We start from the raw sequence: 13,184 nt of genomic DNA on the forward strand, positions 1-13,184 counted from the left end.
TGAAAAGGACTTACCTTGAAAAGGTAAGAACAACATACAATTTACATCATAAGTTCAATAAAAATATCTATCTCAGATTGTAGACTTCATCTATGTCTTTGAATGTTCAAAACAGGTAAGCTACCGTAATGTGTGGTCCTCTGGCTCCTAAAATCACTCATGTTGTTTCAGTGCAGCCCACATTTAAGAGAAATAAAACCTCTGTGCTCTTTGCAAAATATCATTTATTATTGTCTACATAAAGATATCTGGTCACAGGTCCAAGAATACACTGTTATGATTATGACTTGCTTAAAAATCAACGCTAATGGTTTGTACATTTAGAAGAAAAAAAAAAAAAAAAAGACACCGGTCACAATCTACAGTCTGTGTATACATGTTCTACAAATAATCTAACACATAAAGAAGGAAGTGGCGTTTGAACTTTATGGCACACATATGGTATTTTTCCTTGCACATGTATGACTTGTTTAAATCCAGATTGCCTCTTTCTTCTTAATGTCTACAGGTTTGACCACATAAATTGTCAAATTGTCAATTTATCAAATAAAAGAACACAAAACAAGATCTGAAGGGTTGTGTGTTAAATAATAGGTTTTACAAAAGTGACTATATTTGATACCGGTTTGGTAAAGTTTTAACAATTCTGAGCATAAATAAGGATGCGATGAAAAAATTAAGCTACTTCACAACACAAATTGACAAGTGGACTTTTTTGGGTGAATTTCAACTGTTTCAGATTTTTAATCACATTTTGTTTCTGTAAATAAAGCCAGTCGCTAGAATGCTTTGTTGTCTTGACACTGATGCCGGTATTTGAGAAAACATTGCGTTTAATTTGTATATTTCAAAATGTCTAAAAATAGTTCACTTATTAAAAGCCCCTTACATCAAACAGCACAGAGATAATAAACAGAGACAACTGACTGATGATTCAATGACATGCACTACCGTTAAAACGTTTGTAATCAACTGTTATAACAATGTTTTTGTTCTTCGTTAAATCAAACACCAATTTATATTTGAAATAGTTTTGGCCCCAAAAGAAGAATGAAATGATTCAAACTTCCATTCAGTTGATGTCCCCGCAGTGCTGCATGACAGGGAAGAATAAAGTTGGAACTGAAATTTGAAAAGTCCAGTTTGGGTCTTCTGCAGTCTACTCACTGGTTAGATTAAAGAGGTTTAAACAGTGATTTGGCAGTCCGCTGTATGTTCTGACATCCCAATATTACTAACCTTCTGTTTCGATTGTGAAGTTTAAAGAAGAGCTTGCCAGTTAATTCCAGCGTGATACAGGCTGCATTATTGTGCACTTGCCACTGAAACAGGAACCTGTTCCTATTTAAATCTGCACACATTATGATGCTAAGCTTCCAGCTTCTTTTACCAAGGACTCCTGATTTCTTCTCTTCATATTCAACTGTTGCTCAGAGGGGTCTTTATCCCTTTCTGCAATTTCAATTGTCAGTCTGGTTGAACCTTTGTACATCGTTTTGCCTTCCATGTACAAAAAAAAACGTTAATTCAAAATAACATCTATTTGTAAAGAAGACTTTCAACTAAAAGCATCAAAGACCATTAAGACATATAGGGTAATCCTCTAAGACATCTGACTGGACCCAATCAAGCGTTTGTGACAGGAGATGACTAACTTTTGAATGGTAAATAGGACGGCAGATAAAATGACCAGCAGTTTACAGTGATTAGTGATTATAGAAAGCCATCCATTTTCCACTTGTTGCGTTACGTGTGTTACTGTAGGAAAAGGTAATTTAAAGGCAATAGGTGAGTTTTTAAGACAGGGCCAATACATAATAATATAAATGAAAATGTTGGCATTATAGTGTCACAGCTAAACACCAACACACTACATTAATAACCACTTTGTGGAACAATTCACACAGTTTTGCATGCAATAAGTGCTTTTGTGTACATGTGTTCACACTGCATGTGTGAGTGAATGCAGGATTGATTGATTGGTTGCAATCAATGAGTTTCCAGCCGCTCTGCTCACTTGCTGTTGTCCCGGGATGTTCGCTGTTTGGTCATGGTCGTCAGCATCTGGCTGATGTAAGAGGTCAGGAGGTCGTCCATTTTGTAGCCCTGAAAGCGTTGACGGTCAAAGGTCACACAAAGTACTAAATTGAATTGATGTACAGTATATATTAAAATTCGTGCTATTTCTCAATATAAATGAAGTTTGAATTTACAAAAACAAAGAACCAGTGATGGAAAGTAATTTATTGGTGGAGGGAAAAGCTGACCGTCTCAGATAGAAAGGGAGGGGTGGGAGATAATGCAGTAATCATTTAAAGAGCCAATGTGTAAATATATTTACTTTAATAAATCCCCAAATTACCCCCATGCGTCATCAGATATTAACATGCTAGGTTGAAATACAATCTTTTCTGACAACAATCATATGCCAGTATTTTCTCCTTTTGTAATGACGGAGTTTCTGTCTGTGTTATGTCCTGTGTGTTATTATCAACCGCCCAGTTTGACAGCCAGGCCCGGTTGCCGAATAGATCTGTAAAAACTTAAACCCAGCTTGCTACGGTTGTGACGCTAGTACAGCCATAAAAGCAGCAAACAAACAAACAGGATCAACGGAGATAGATTCCACCCGACCTTAAAACAACACCATGTTTTTAACAGTTTCCAGAGATGTAACAAACGCCGGGTAAATATTGGAGATGTATTTGAAAGATGGAGACATTTTATTGCCCAAAAGGACGCTAAGTGTGCTAATTTATCACGGGGACGGGCATTTTATGTTATTCCAACATTTGTGTACTTACATTGAATTATTTAGCTGATGCAACTTTTCAACCCTTCTGTTGAAGCATAATGGTTTATTTAATGTACAGAGCCTTCCTCTCTCAATATATGGTGCTTTTGGCACTTTAGCATTGTGACATGAATGTGGCAAAATCATGTTTTGTCACAAATATCATACAAATCTGCCCATCCTGTTCCTGCTGGAGCAGGAGTATCCCATGAAGCCGTATTATCTGGGTATTGTGAGTACTTCAGTGCATGTACTGCACATCTTATCAAACTCAGTTTCTCACCAGTGAGGTCTCACACAGCAGCTTGCTGCCTCGGACCAGGTTACCGATGGTGATGTGGAAGTACGTGTTGCCGCTGCTCCAGTTGGAGATTTTAGTGAAGGGGTGAGTGGTGAGGATGTCCTGCAGGAAATGAGCACACACACAAACCATGTTGTTGGTAGATACAGTTCTGTCCTCTGAGAAAAACACAGAGCAAGTGTTTGTCACACAACAGAACAATAGCGTAAAGAATAACACAGTCTGTTTGTTTTTCTTTTTTTTTTACAAACCACAAGGAAGGTTGTGGTAGAGAAAAGAACCTTGAATTAACCTTTTAACTTACAGAAATCTGACATCAAACAGCGTGCACCACACAGAAATATCTAGTTAAAGTAATACTATTGAAGAAATCCCATTTAAATAAATGCCTGTTAAGTTCAACCTATTGCAGAATGAGGGAACACATTGGTGATTGAGCCTGTGGCCCACTGGTTAAAAAAAGCCCCAAACTGGGCCTGTGGTGACATTCCCTGGAAAAATCACAAGTGCCGCGCAGAGAGGGAAGGCGGAGCAAATGCAACAACACACAGGACTGGCGACTGCTTGTCGCCAAACAGAATGAACCAGAGATCTTCAAGATTTAACTAAAAATGCAGATTCTCGTTGATGTGCAAACACATTTCTTTCTGAATGGCTTGAACTAAAAGTCCCGTCATGACCACTGGAGTGTACTTTTGAGTGTAGACTTGTGTATTCGCCACCGGACCGAACTCCAACTACTTGTTGGCTGCCAAATGTCAAAGTTTCAATTACAGGATACTGATATTTTAGATAACAGAGTGTGTATTTTTAAATTCTAAAACCTGTATATAAGGAAACAACTTTGTTCTCAAAATGATCATTCTCATGCATGAATATGGTAAGTGTGGATCCACCTTAGACTTGGGATCAATGAGGCTGACTCCATGTTTGTTGATTGCTATCAGGAGGGCTTCTGGGTAATTTGGATCAGTTGTTTGCTGCAGAAAGAACAGAAAAGAATAATTATAAACAAAACCTTTTACACAGTGCTGAAAAAAATAAGTGGAAAGTAACAAAGTACAAACGTACATTTACTCAAGTACAATTTGATGTACTTGTACTTTAATTAATTCCATTTTATGCTACTTTATACTCTGACTCAGAGGCAAATATTGTACTTTTTACTCCTCTAAATTGATTTTTAAAGATTTTGTTACTTTGCATTTTCAAATTGTTAATGCAAAATATAATGAACTAATGAATGATGATGTATACAGTATAAAAGGTTACTAACAGAATATCTTTTGTACTTTTAAGTAACATGTTAAATGCAGCACTCCAAAACGTACACTTATATTCAAACAAAATATCTCTAACATCTTTACCTTGACTTCAAAAAAGGCAGAACCAAACGTGGTCCACTTGTAGATGATTTTGAGGAAGGAGAGTTTGGCTACTTCTTGAGTCTTTCCTGAGTGTTTGTTGAACAGCGGCATGATGGACTGAGAGTGAAACATACGTTTATGAACATTTATTCATCCATGAGTGAATTAGTGAGTGAGTGAGTGAGTGTATTCATCCATTCATTATGTTTACACACTGTGGCCTCTGTATTACATTTAGTAAAAATAAATGAAGATATCAGCATTTGAATGACAACATTACAATTAATAACATGACTTCTTCTGTTGACTTTTGGTATCGTTTGGTTTAAGTCTCTAATGTCTATTGATTTACAGTTGACAGCTGTTTTTTTTGTATTGTACGAAGCGTAAATAGCTGCAGTTTTTTAGCCTAAATGTTTTCAATTTCAAAAATTTGAATTCCCACGTAATGTTTTCTCTTATTGTGTAATTTGTGGTCCAACATGAATTTATGTGAAAAGCCAAATACTGATTCTTCAGATGACAGTAATGACATTCAAATATCTAAAACAATAAGTAACAGAGAAGTATGATTTCATGCTGAGGTTCACAATTTGGGATTTCAGCGACTATTAAATGGAACTTTGGGGATTCTCTGACCTTTCCATTTATCATTATAGTCAAAGTTTTAATTAGTCCAAAACTTTTGTTTATTAACAAAGACCTGATGACAATCCCATCAGACTCAGCTGCTTGTTTCTTAAACTAAGATGGTGATTATTATAATTATAATAACTAATATGTCAGCTCACCCTTTTCCAGTCGTCGGGGGACAGATGTCTGATCTGGTCCTGAGGGACAAGCTCTTTCAGGATCTTGGACATATTTTGGAAGTGGGACTTATCCTCCTCAAACTTCACCCTGTAGATCAGCGCTGCCAACTGGTACACCTCCTCCCTTGAACACTTGTGGTAGCCTCGCAGATACTTAGGCAGCTCCTGTAGAGGGAAGATGGCCGCTGTTACTGCGTGACTGTATATCTCGGTAGTTTGAAGCCGTCTGTTGGCAATAAATGTATGTATTTAACTTGCACAGACCTTTCAAGCTCCATTAAATATTAGTATAGCAGTTATTAACAGTGCTCAGTGCCCAAATACATTATTGTACTGTACTTCCATTTGATTTAATTTTATGCTTCTGCTTCCCACATCTCATAGGTAAATACTAGACTTTTTACTCCACTACATTTGTCTGACAGCTTAAGTTACTTTACAGATGACAGGTTCTCATCCCCTTTCTGTCCAGTGAAAACCATGTATCTCCAGACACGTTCATGACACAGTGAAGGATGAAGGTTTCCGTTATGTGTTCTTAAGCTAAATTAAGTCTTTAAAAAAACACTTGGATCTGCTGGAAAATGCATCATCACAAAGCTGAAAACAGTTGACTTTTTTTGAGATACGTGGTTCTCACAGGACAGAAATATGATAATCTTATAAAATATGATAAAGTATTTTATGCTAAAAATCCTTGCTCATTTTCTTTTCAAAGGTTACATTGTTTTGGTGTCTTACAGACTACACAAGTATCTTTAATGTTTAAATTCAAGTCGTTGTTTCTCTTATCTTTATTTGCACATTTGTCATTGAGCTAATACAAAAGTAAAATAAAATAATCAAGTCACATATTGTGGTAGTTGGATTAGCATACAAAATTATTTAATAGGGAATTAGTGATTGTATTGCGATACATTTTTTAAATAACCTTCCCACCCCTGTGTATCAGTATCTCAAAGCCTTTCATACATTTCTTAAGTGGTTTTAAATACAGTAACATTTCAGGACTCTGGTGTGAACATTTCTGAGAGCTGTTACTCACTTGGTAGTAGTGGAAGATGGAGTCAGCCATGGAGTCTTTTCCTGGCACGGTATTGGTCCACAGCTTCTTCATGAAGAACACCTGATATGTCAGTGAAGGCACTACACCTGCACACCCAACACAGAGGAGATGAAGAGAAACAGTTACAGGAAGAATCAATGAGAAGATACAAAACAGGAGCTTTACAGAAATCTTTTTTCATTTACCGTCTTTCACATGTCTGGCTTTCTTGATCCAGTCAGTCAGGTGCCTGACAAAATCAAAGAAAAAGTCGCCGTCTGGCACACTGATGACCTGGAAAACCAGAAGCATTTGAAGATGTTAACGTGTAAGATGTGTCTCCAAAACAAGCGCTGAATGATAATCAATGTTTTAATTTCAGCACAAGATATTCTAGAACTTTTGATGCTATTACACATTCCTACGGAGCCCCCCCTGGGGTAAAAAAGTAATCTGTGCCCACAGAATAAAAGTCAGTTCCTTTGGTTTTATAAAATGTTAGCATGGATTCATAATCCATTCCCTTGGTTTCATAAACTTGTGCAAAGTTAAACAGATATTAACAGATTTTAACTTACTTATTCTATAGCAAACAATAATGCATCTTTCCTAACACAGTAAGGGTAACGAGCTACAAACTAATTTTCATTATCTTTGAAAATCAATTAGTCCATTTTGGGGAATATTTTAGGCAGCGTGCTTAGCTCAGTAAAATAAGGGCCCTTAACTTTTAAGCCAACATGGATTAGAAGTTCTTAAAGCAATAGTTCACCCAAGCAAACAATATAAATTATATATTGTATGTATTACTCACCTACCTAGGCTCTCTATGGTCCCAGAAAGTTTCCCATTGAATCCGTTAAGGAGAGCAGAGTGCCAAAATAATGAAAGCACAACAGACTTTGACGGAGACCCAACGAAATACAACAAACAAGGTAATTAAACTTCAGAAAATCGCCCTGAAAATTTCTAGACAGCATAACGCAAGTGTCTTGTATCCACTCGGGGCTCATGGAAATCCCAACAAATCTATTTCCCCTAAACTACTGCTAAACAAAACATGCATACAAAATTTCTTCATGGGAGGGTAATCTACATTTTTATAACCCATTTGCTGTCTTTCGTTGGGTGTCAAAAGACTCTCCTTAACGCAATTCCATAGACTTTCTTTTGGGACTGTACAGAGCATATAGAGGTGAGAACTATGTAAAACAGAGATCTTTAACAGGGGTCCTTAGAGCTACTGCAGGGGGAGGCACCACATTTTTGTTCAAATTTGTCTTGACAATATTCATCCTGGTATGCTGGTTGTGGGTACCAGAAAATAACCCCACCAGTGTAGCTGTGTTGGTTGAGATTGCCTAAGAAAGACGGTGAAGAAGGGCGTCTTGTCCGAAACTCTTGAAAAAGTATGAATTGCAGTGCTTTCCTAATTGCCTTTACATATTTTTTTTTTCTACATTAAGGATTTACACATCATCAATGATTTGCTTACAAAGGTAGCCATCCACAGAAAAATATAGATAGTATATGTCATGCTTTAGGCTGCCCTAAATGTTAATGTACGTCAAGGTTTATAATCTGCAACTTAACTTCCAGTTCATGTAGTTTGCTGTTCTGTCTTTCTTTTAGCTAAATGTTGAAGACCCTTGATAAAGAGTTTTTATTGTTTTGGGTAAACTATTTCTAAACTAAAGTGTGAAATTTGAAGAGCTTCAAACTTCATCTGCTGAAGATTCAGTTAAAAGCTCAGAACAAAATTGTACTTCCAAACTTGAAAATTAAACAGTGCCAAAACAAAGTTGTAACCAGAAGCATTGACGCTCAAAACAACAATTCCCTTTAACATCTTTACATGATCTCAAAATAAAAAGCCACAGATCGTCTTCACCTTGTCAGTGATCTTGACAAAAAGACTGAAGCCTTCGGAGGATTTGAGCAGAAGACGTCCAGAGATGTTGTGGCAGAAGTCTTTGGCTTTGGTGCTCGACTCCACTTCAAAAACCTGAGAACACAAGAAAGCTGCAATTATATGACAAAAAGAACAAAATGGGTAAGGATATACAATGTAATGGCAAATATTTTCACAACAGCGTTTCAGTGTCCTGATTGTCTCAGAGTCTCTTCACTGTCATTGCAGCTGGGTAATAACTGTAATGGCACTGTAGCGTCACTTTCTACCTTTATATTGTAAAGTTGTGGGCATCAAAACCGTATGGAAGTCCTGATGACTGGTTTAAAGGCACAGTTTCTGAATACAGGTGAATCTTTTGATACTTTCACAGTATTCATACAGCATGTCAACCTGCTTTATATTTAAAAAAGACATAGAAATCTATCTTTATACAATATGAGACCTTTAACATAACAGTAAGCTACTGGTCTTAGCAGAACAAGTAAGGCTGTGGCTGCTAAACACAGTACATTTAATAGAGAAAGGGTGCAATTTATGGTAATTTTATTATTATAAATTCTGTAATAATATGTATTTTGGATTTAAGATGTAACTGACCTCGTCTGCGTCATCAGGAAAGTAAACTTTGTGGAAAATCTGAGTGGTCTTGTGCTGGATGGCCTCCACCTCCACCAGATGAGGCGGGTACTTTCTTGATCCATTTCTACAACAATTAATAGATAAGAGATAAAAAATGGACACATACTAGACATAATAGAAATACTGTTTAAGCAGACCAGAAGAATGTGTGTGTGTTACCGTAAGGCTTTCTGAAGCCGCTGCATGCAGTCTGCAGCCAGCGGGTAGTGTTTCTTGGCCTGGAGGAACTTCTGGACATGAGGCAGCAGGATGTTACTGGGAGGAAACAAACCAGTGCAGAGCCACAGCAGCTCCCAGCCCTTCTCCTCACTGTACCTACACACACACACACACACATGCACGCACGCACACGCACGCACGCTTATGAGCTCCTATGGCATAAAATAATATGAAGCACAGCTAAAGTGTGACTTGGAGAGTTTATAACTATTGTTCATACTATTGACAGTTGTGTATAGCAGACAGTTGTGTATAGCATCATTATTATTGATATTATTATTTTTTTTTATTCATCAGTGTATTTGACAAATTTCCATTTCACTCCTTTATAGGCAGAACACCAGCTGAGATCAGTTGCATTGTTTTTTTTAACCAGGGCGGCAGTTTTCAGATTAAATTATGTTCGTACATAACTGCAAACAGGTTCTCCAATGTTTTCTCAGTGAGTTTTTAAAATGATATCAGATTAGTAAACAGAATGTGCCTTTAAAACTAGAACACTGGATGAATGGTTGCTGATGATCGGCAATGTAGATATTACATTAAAGATGAGCCACCCACTCAGATCAGATGGTATTCTATCTATAATGGAGCGGTATGGAAACATGTAAGTAACCACAAACTTTCTCCACATCCTTTCTATTCTTTGCCTTTATTTGCTGTTCTTTTTTTTAGCTATTTGTCTATTTCGTTGTAAAAAGGTCAAGTCAAATTCACATTTTTTAACATGCACACATACTTGGCCATTGTGTGTGTGTATATGTGTGTGTGTGTGTGTGTGTGTGTGTGTGTGTGTCAGATTTACTTGATGGGATTATCAGTGAGCTGTTTGATAATCTGACAGAAGATCTCGTTTTTGAGCGGCTCAGCCTTCAGCGCTCCTTCAAAGATCTGATCGGTGAGCTCGTTGACCGAACGCGCACGTTTGGACGGGTAGTCGCCCATATACTTCATTACAGGTAGAGCCGAGGTCAAGGACATCGAACATTAACACAACAACAGGAAGGTGTTCCAATATGCAACAGATAATACAAATACACCTGGTGAGCTGGTATTAAAGGGGTCCTCAGGAAGAAAAAAAAGATTGATGCAAACATTTAACACGCACACAGAACTCACACACCCACCACTAAAGGATATCTATAAAGGCCAGGCAGGCCTCCTGGGAGAGCTCCTCATGAGCCAGGACTTTCTTCAGCAGAGGCTGTTTGATAGGCTCCCTGGTGCAGCTCCACAGACGCTCCTTACCTCGGTTCTTAGAGATCATCACCCTGCTCAGAGTGCTCTTAGGAGGAGGCCTGGAAAACAAGCAGGAATGGTTAGAAATAATGAATCACTCATTTGAACACACACACTTTTTATCTATAATGTGTGTAAAGGATTAGGAAACAAACCTAAAGTAGTCGTAAGAGAACTCCTCCAGCGTGTAGGCTTTAGTTTTGTCGTAGATGCTCATCTGGGACAAATTGATGGATTCTCGCCTCTGATCAGGAGTCATGGTCACAAGAGCCTGAGACATGGATAGACAAAGAGAGGAAAGAAAAGACAAAGAAAAACATTTCTTATAAATGTATCAAGGGGACCACCTAAAAAATGTATATCAGTAAAGTGTATGCTATATTAAGAATATTTAAATATGTCATATTGTTGTCAGTTATCTAAATCAAGGAGCGCCTGTTCTTTCCTCAGCATCACACCATGCTAAAGAAAAGGACAACACAGTGGCTCCCAGATACCAGACGTTGAAAGCAGCAACAGTAGTTTATCTTGTTAAAATGCAAACAGTTTTAATACTAATCAAAGAAAAAGTTTTTCACACAAAAACACAAATTTAACCACGCAGCACACAGGAGTTGCTGGTCAACCGCTGCCTTAATTGGTTTGTGTTATTGTGTGACGTTTTAAAGGGTAAAGCTTAAGGGTTCCTATTCCCCAAAGTTCCCAAGCTATTGGGTTACACGTAGGGTTTACAGTGAACAACTAAGGTATAAAATAAATAAAGAATTCACAATAAGAATGGAAATAGATTAATTAAAACCCTACTTTAGCAATAAGCACGCTCAATCAAGCTACATCCCACATGGTAAGTAGTATGTTACATGGTGGCTAGCTAGCACAAACCCTTTGTAGCCCTGGGCTGGACTCACCACTATGTCATACTGCGGTCTGGTGATAGTGGGCAGTACATAAACCAAGTCAGCAGGGAAGTCTCCTCTCTGTTTGGTCCTGTCGTTGATGCCGTGAGCCCAGCCAGAGTTCATCACATGCTCTCCATTGTGTTCGTCCAGGATGATCAGATCCCCCTTGGAGAAACTCAGGAATGCGGAGTCTACCCCTACTGCAAGATAGAGATTACATATAAAGACAATTACATATATACAGGAAGTCTAGCAGCAGTTTTAACAATTACATGCCATAATCTTTAACACAAAAAAAACAATCAAAGCATGTTTTCTTCTCAGTGAATCTCACCGGGGTTGGGACAGTCCAGAAGTCCCACCACATACTTGGACTTCTTCCTCAGACCCTCGAGGAAGGTGACCACCAGATCGCGGATGTCCTCTGCGTTGTTAGAGGTGAACGTGTACTCGTCTCCTTTGATGGTGGCCAAAGTAAAACTCTGACCCTGGAGTTTACCCCCTCTGGAAAATAACATTTTAACTTGAGGCTTTTTTACAAAGTATGAAAAGAATTCCCAAATTCTTCACTTTAATTAGGGTGAAAATTAAATTTACACCAAATCTCGTTGATTTTAGCTCTGCTAGTGAGTTTAGTGCTGATATGCTGATGTTTTGACCTGTTGATGGTGCTAGATTAAAAGTTAAGGGCTCACCAAAGTTATAACAATTCATCCAGAAAGACATTTACGTATGCTCCAAATTTAATGACAATATATTAAAAAACAAATCAAATATGAACCTCATGGTGGCGCTAGAGGAAAAGCCAGAAGATCACTAAAGTCAGTAGACTTTGTCCTCTGGGGTCCATGAATGTCTGTACAAAATTCCATTGCAATCTATCCAGTAGTCTAGAAATTTTAGTTCAATCAGTAAAGTTACTGTGGCTAAAAAAGAAAGACATGCTTGCCAATTCTACATTAACAGGTCAATCATAGGAAAGAGCCTTGTATTTGACTCCAAATGATGTTATAGAATATCTTTTTGATTCTTTTTTAATCAATGTTGTTTTGCGGACATGGCCTTATCATACCTGCTACTGGACACAGCAGTGATCTCTGGGAAAGAGAGTTCCAGAAGGACCTGCTCCTGCTCATCCACAAAGTAAACCCCAGTCCAGTTCACTGCCACGATCACGTCATTCTTGGGCAGACTGGGTCCTGTGTGGCCAGACGGTGTCATATACATGAAAAAAGACCTAAAGATATCTACAGTAGAAAGACATATTTACAATAATACATAGCCTACCAACCTGAGAATTTGAAGGCCTCGTAGAATCGTGAGAAGAGTAAAGGCCACTTTAAACGAGCAAAATCCACCACGTCCTCCTTCACCTTCTGTGTGTTCAGTCTCCTTTTAGTGTATACTCCCTGCACAGACAGTTACAGTAAGTCACTGTTGCACAAGTTGTTAATAAAATAAGTCAGTTTTGGTGACAGATACCTTTTTGTGGGTGTTGATGATGAGCTGAGCCCACTTCTCTGCAGTCTTAGTGGAGGTGATTTCTCTATCTGGGATGTAAGAGGGGATGAGACTGAGCAGGCGATCTGGGAGCATCTCAGAGCCATAATCCACATAGTACTGCTGTGAGGCCAGCTCTGCAAGGTCCTCTTCCTTTTAGATGGACACAGGGTGAAAAGAAGATCATGTAAACAAAATACCAGATAGAGTGACTGACAGTTCTTCTGCAGCTGGGTTAAGGCTACATGTTATTATACACCCTGCTAAGCTCTGCATACAACCTGCTACGTCTTGCTATGCCCTGCAGTGCCCTGCTACACCCTTTAATGCCCTGCAGTGCCCTGCTACACCCTGTAATGCCCTGCAGTGCCCTGCTACGCCATGAACTACTACAACTACTATTTCTTGTTATAGTTCCATTATCTTTATTGTGACTATTATTGCCACTGTTCAC

The 13,184-nt window shown here is 38.3% G+C and overlaps 1 protein-coding gene across 4 annotated transcripts in view; it reads right to left on the reverse strand.

Annotated features, from left to right (window-relative positions):
- Positions 1 to 204: 204 nt before the first annotated feature.
- Positions 205 to 13,184, reverse strand: part of myo7ab (myosin VIIAb) — a 41,868-nt gene continuing 28,888 nt past the window's right edge. For 3 of the 4 annotated variants that reach the window (XM_034889071.1, XM_034889069.1, XM_034889072.1), the window contains 18 exons: positions 12,713 to 12,883; positions 12,522 to 12,639; positions 12,303 to 12,429; positions 11,565 to 11,734; positions 11,240 to 11,430; positions 10,487 to 10,602; positions 10,233 to 10,390; positions 9,898 to 10,051; positions 9,033 to 9,188; positions 8,832 to 8,937; positions 8,211 to 8,324; positions 6,526 to 6,613; positions 6,320 to 6,426; positions 5,254 to 5,439; positions 4,463 to 4,579; positions 3,992 to 4,075; positions 3,078 to 3,197; positions 205 to 2,106 (listed from right to left, as the gene is read on the reverse strand). In XM_034889071.1, the coding sequence (XP_034744962.1) occupies positions 2,014 to 2,106; positions 3,078 to 3,197; positions 3,992 to 4,075; positions 4,463 to 4,579; positions 5,254 to 5,439; positions 6,320 to 6,426; positions 6,526 to 6,613; positions 8,211 to 8,324; positions 8,832 to 8,937; positions 9,033 to 9,188; positions 9,898 to 10,051; positions 10,233 to 10,390; positions 10,487 to 10,602; positions 11,240 to 11,430; positions 11,565 to 11,734; positions 12,303 to 12,429; positions 12,522 to 12,639; positions 12,713 to 12,883 (2,376 nt within the window). In that variant the 3' untranslated portion in view covers positions 205 to 2,013. The remainder of the gene's footprint in view (positions 2,107 to 3,077; positions 3,198 to 3,991; positions 4,076 to 4,462; positions 4,580 to 5,253; positions 5,440 to 6,319; positions 6,427 to 6,525; positions 6,614 to 8,210; positions 8,325 to 8,831; positions 8,938 to 9,032; positions 9,189 to 9,897; positions 10,052 to 10,232; positions 10,391 to 10,486; positions 10,603 to 11,239; positions 11,431 to 11,564; positions 11,735 to 12,302; positions 12,430 to 12,521; positions 12,640 to 12,712; positions 12,884 to 13,184) is intronic. The other variant, XM_034889070.1, reaches the window with a different exon arrangement.

Source organism: Etheostoma cragini, chromosome 13 (assembly GCF_013103735.1).
Source record: "Etheostoma cragini isolate CJK2018 chromosome 13, CSU_Ecrag_1.0, whole genome shotgun sequence".
In the NCBI taxonomy this organism is placed as follows: Eukaryota; Metazoa; Chordata; class Actinopteri; order Perciformes; family Percidae; genus Etheostoma; species Etheostoma cragini.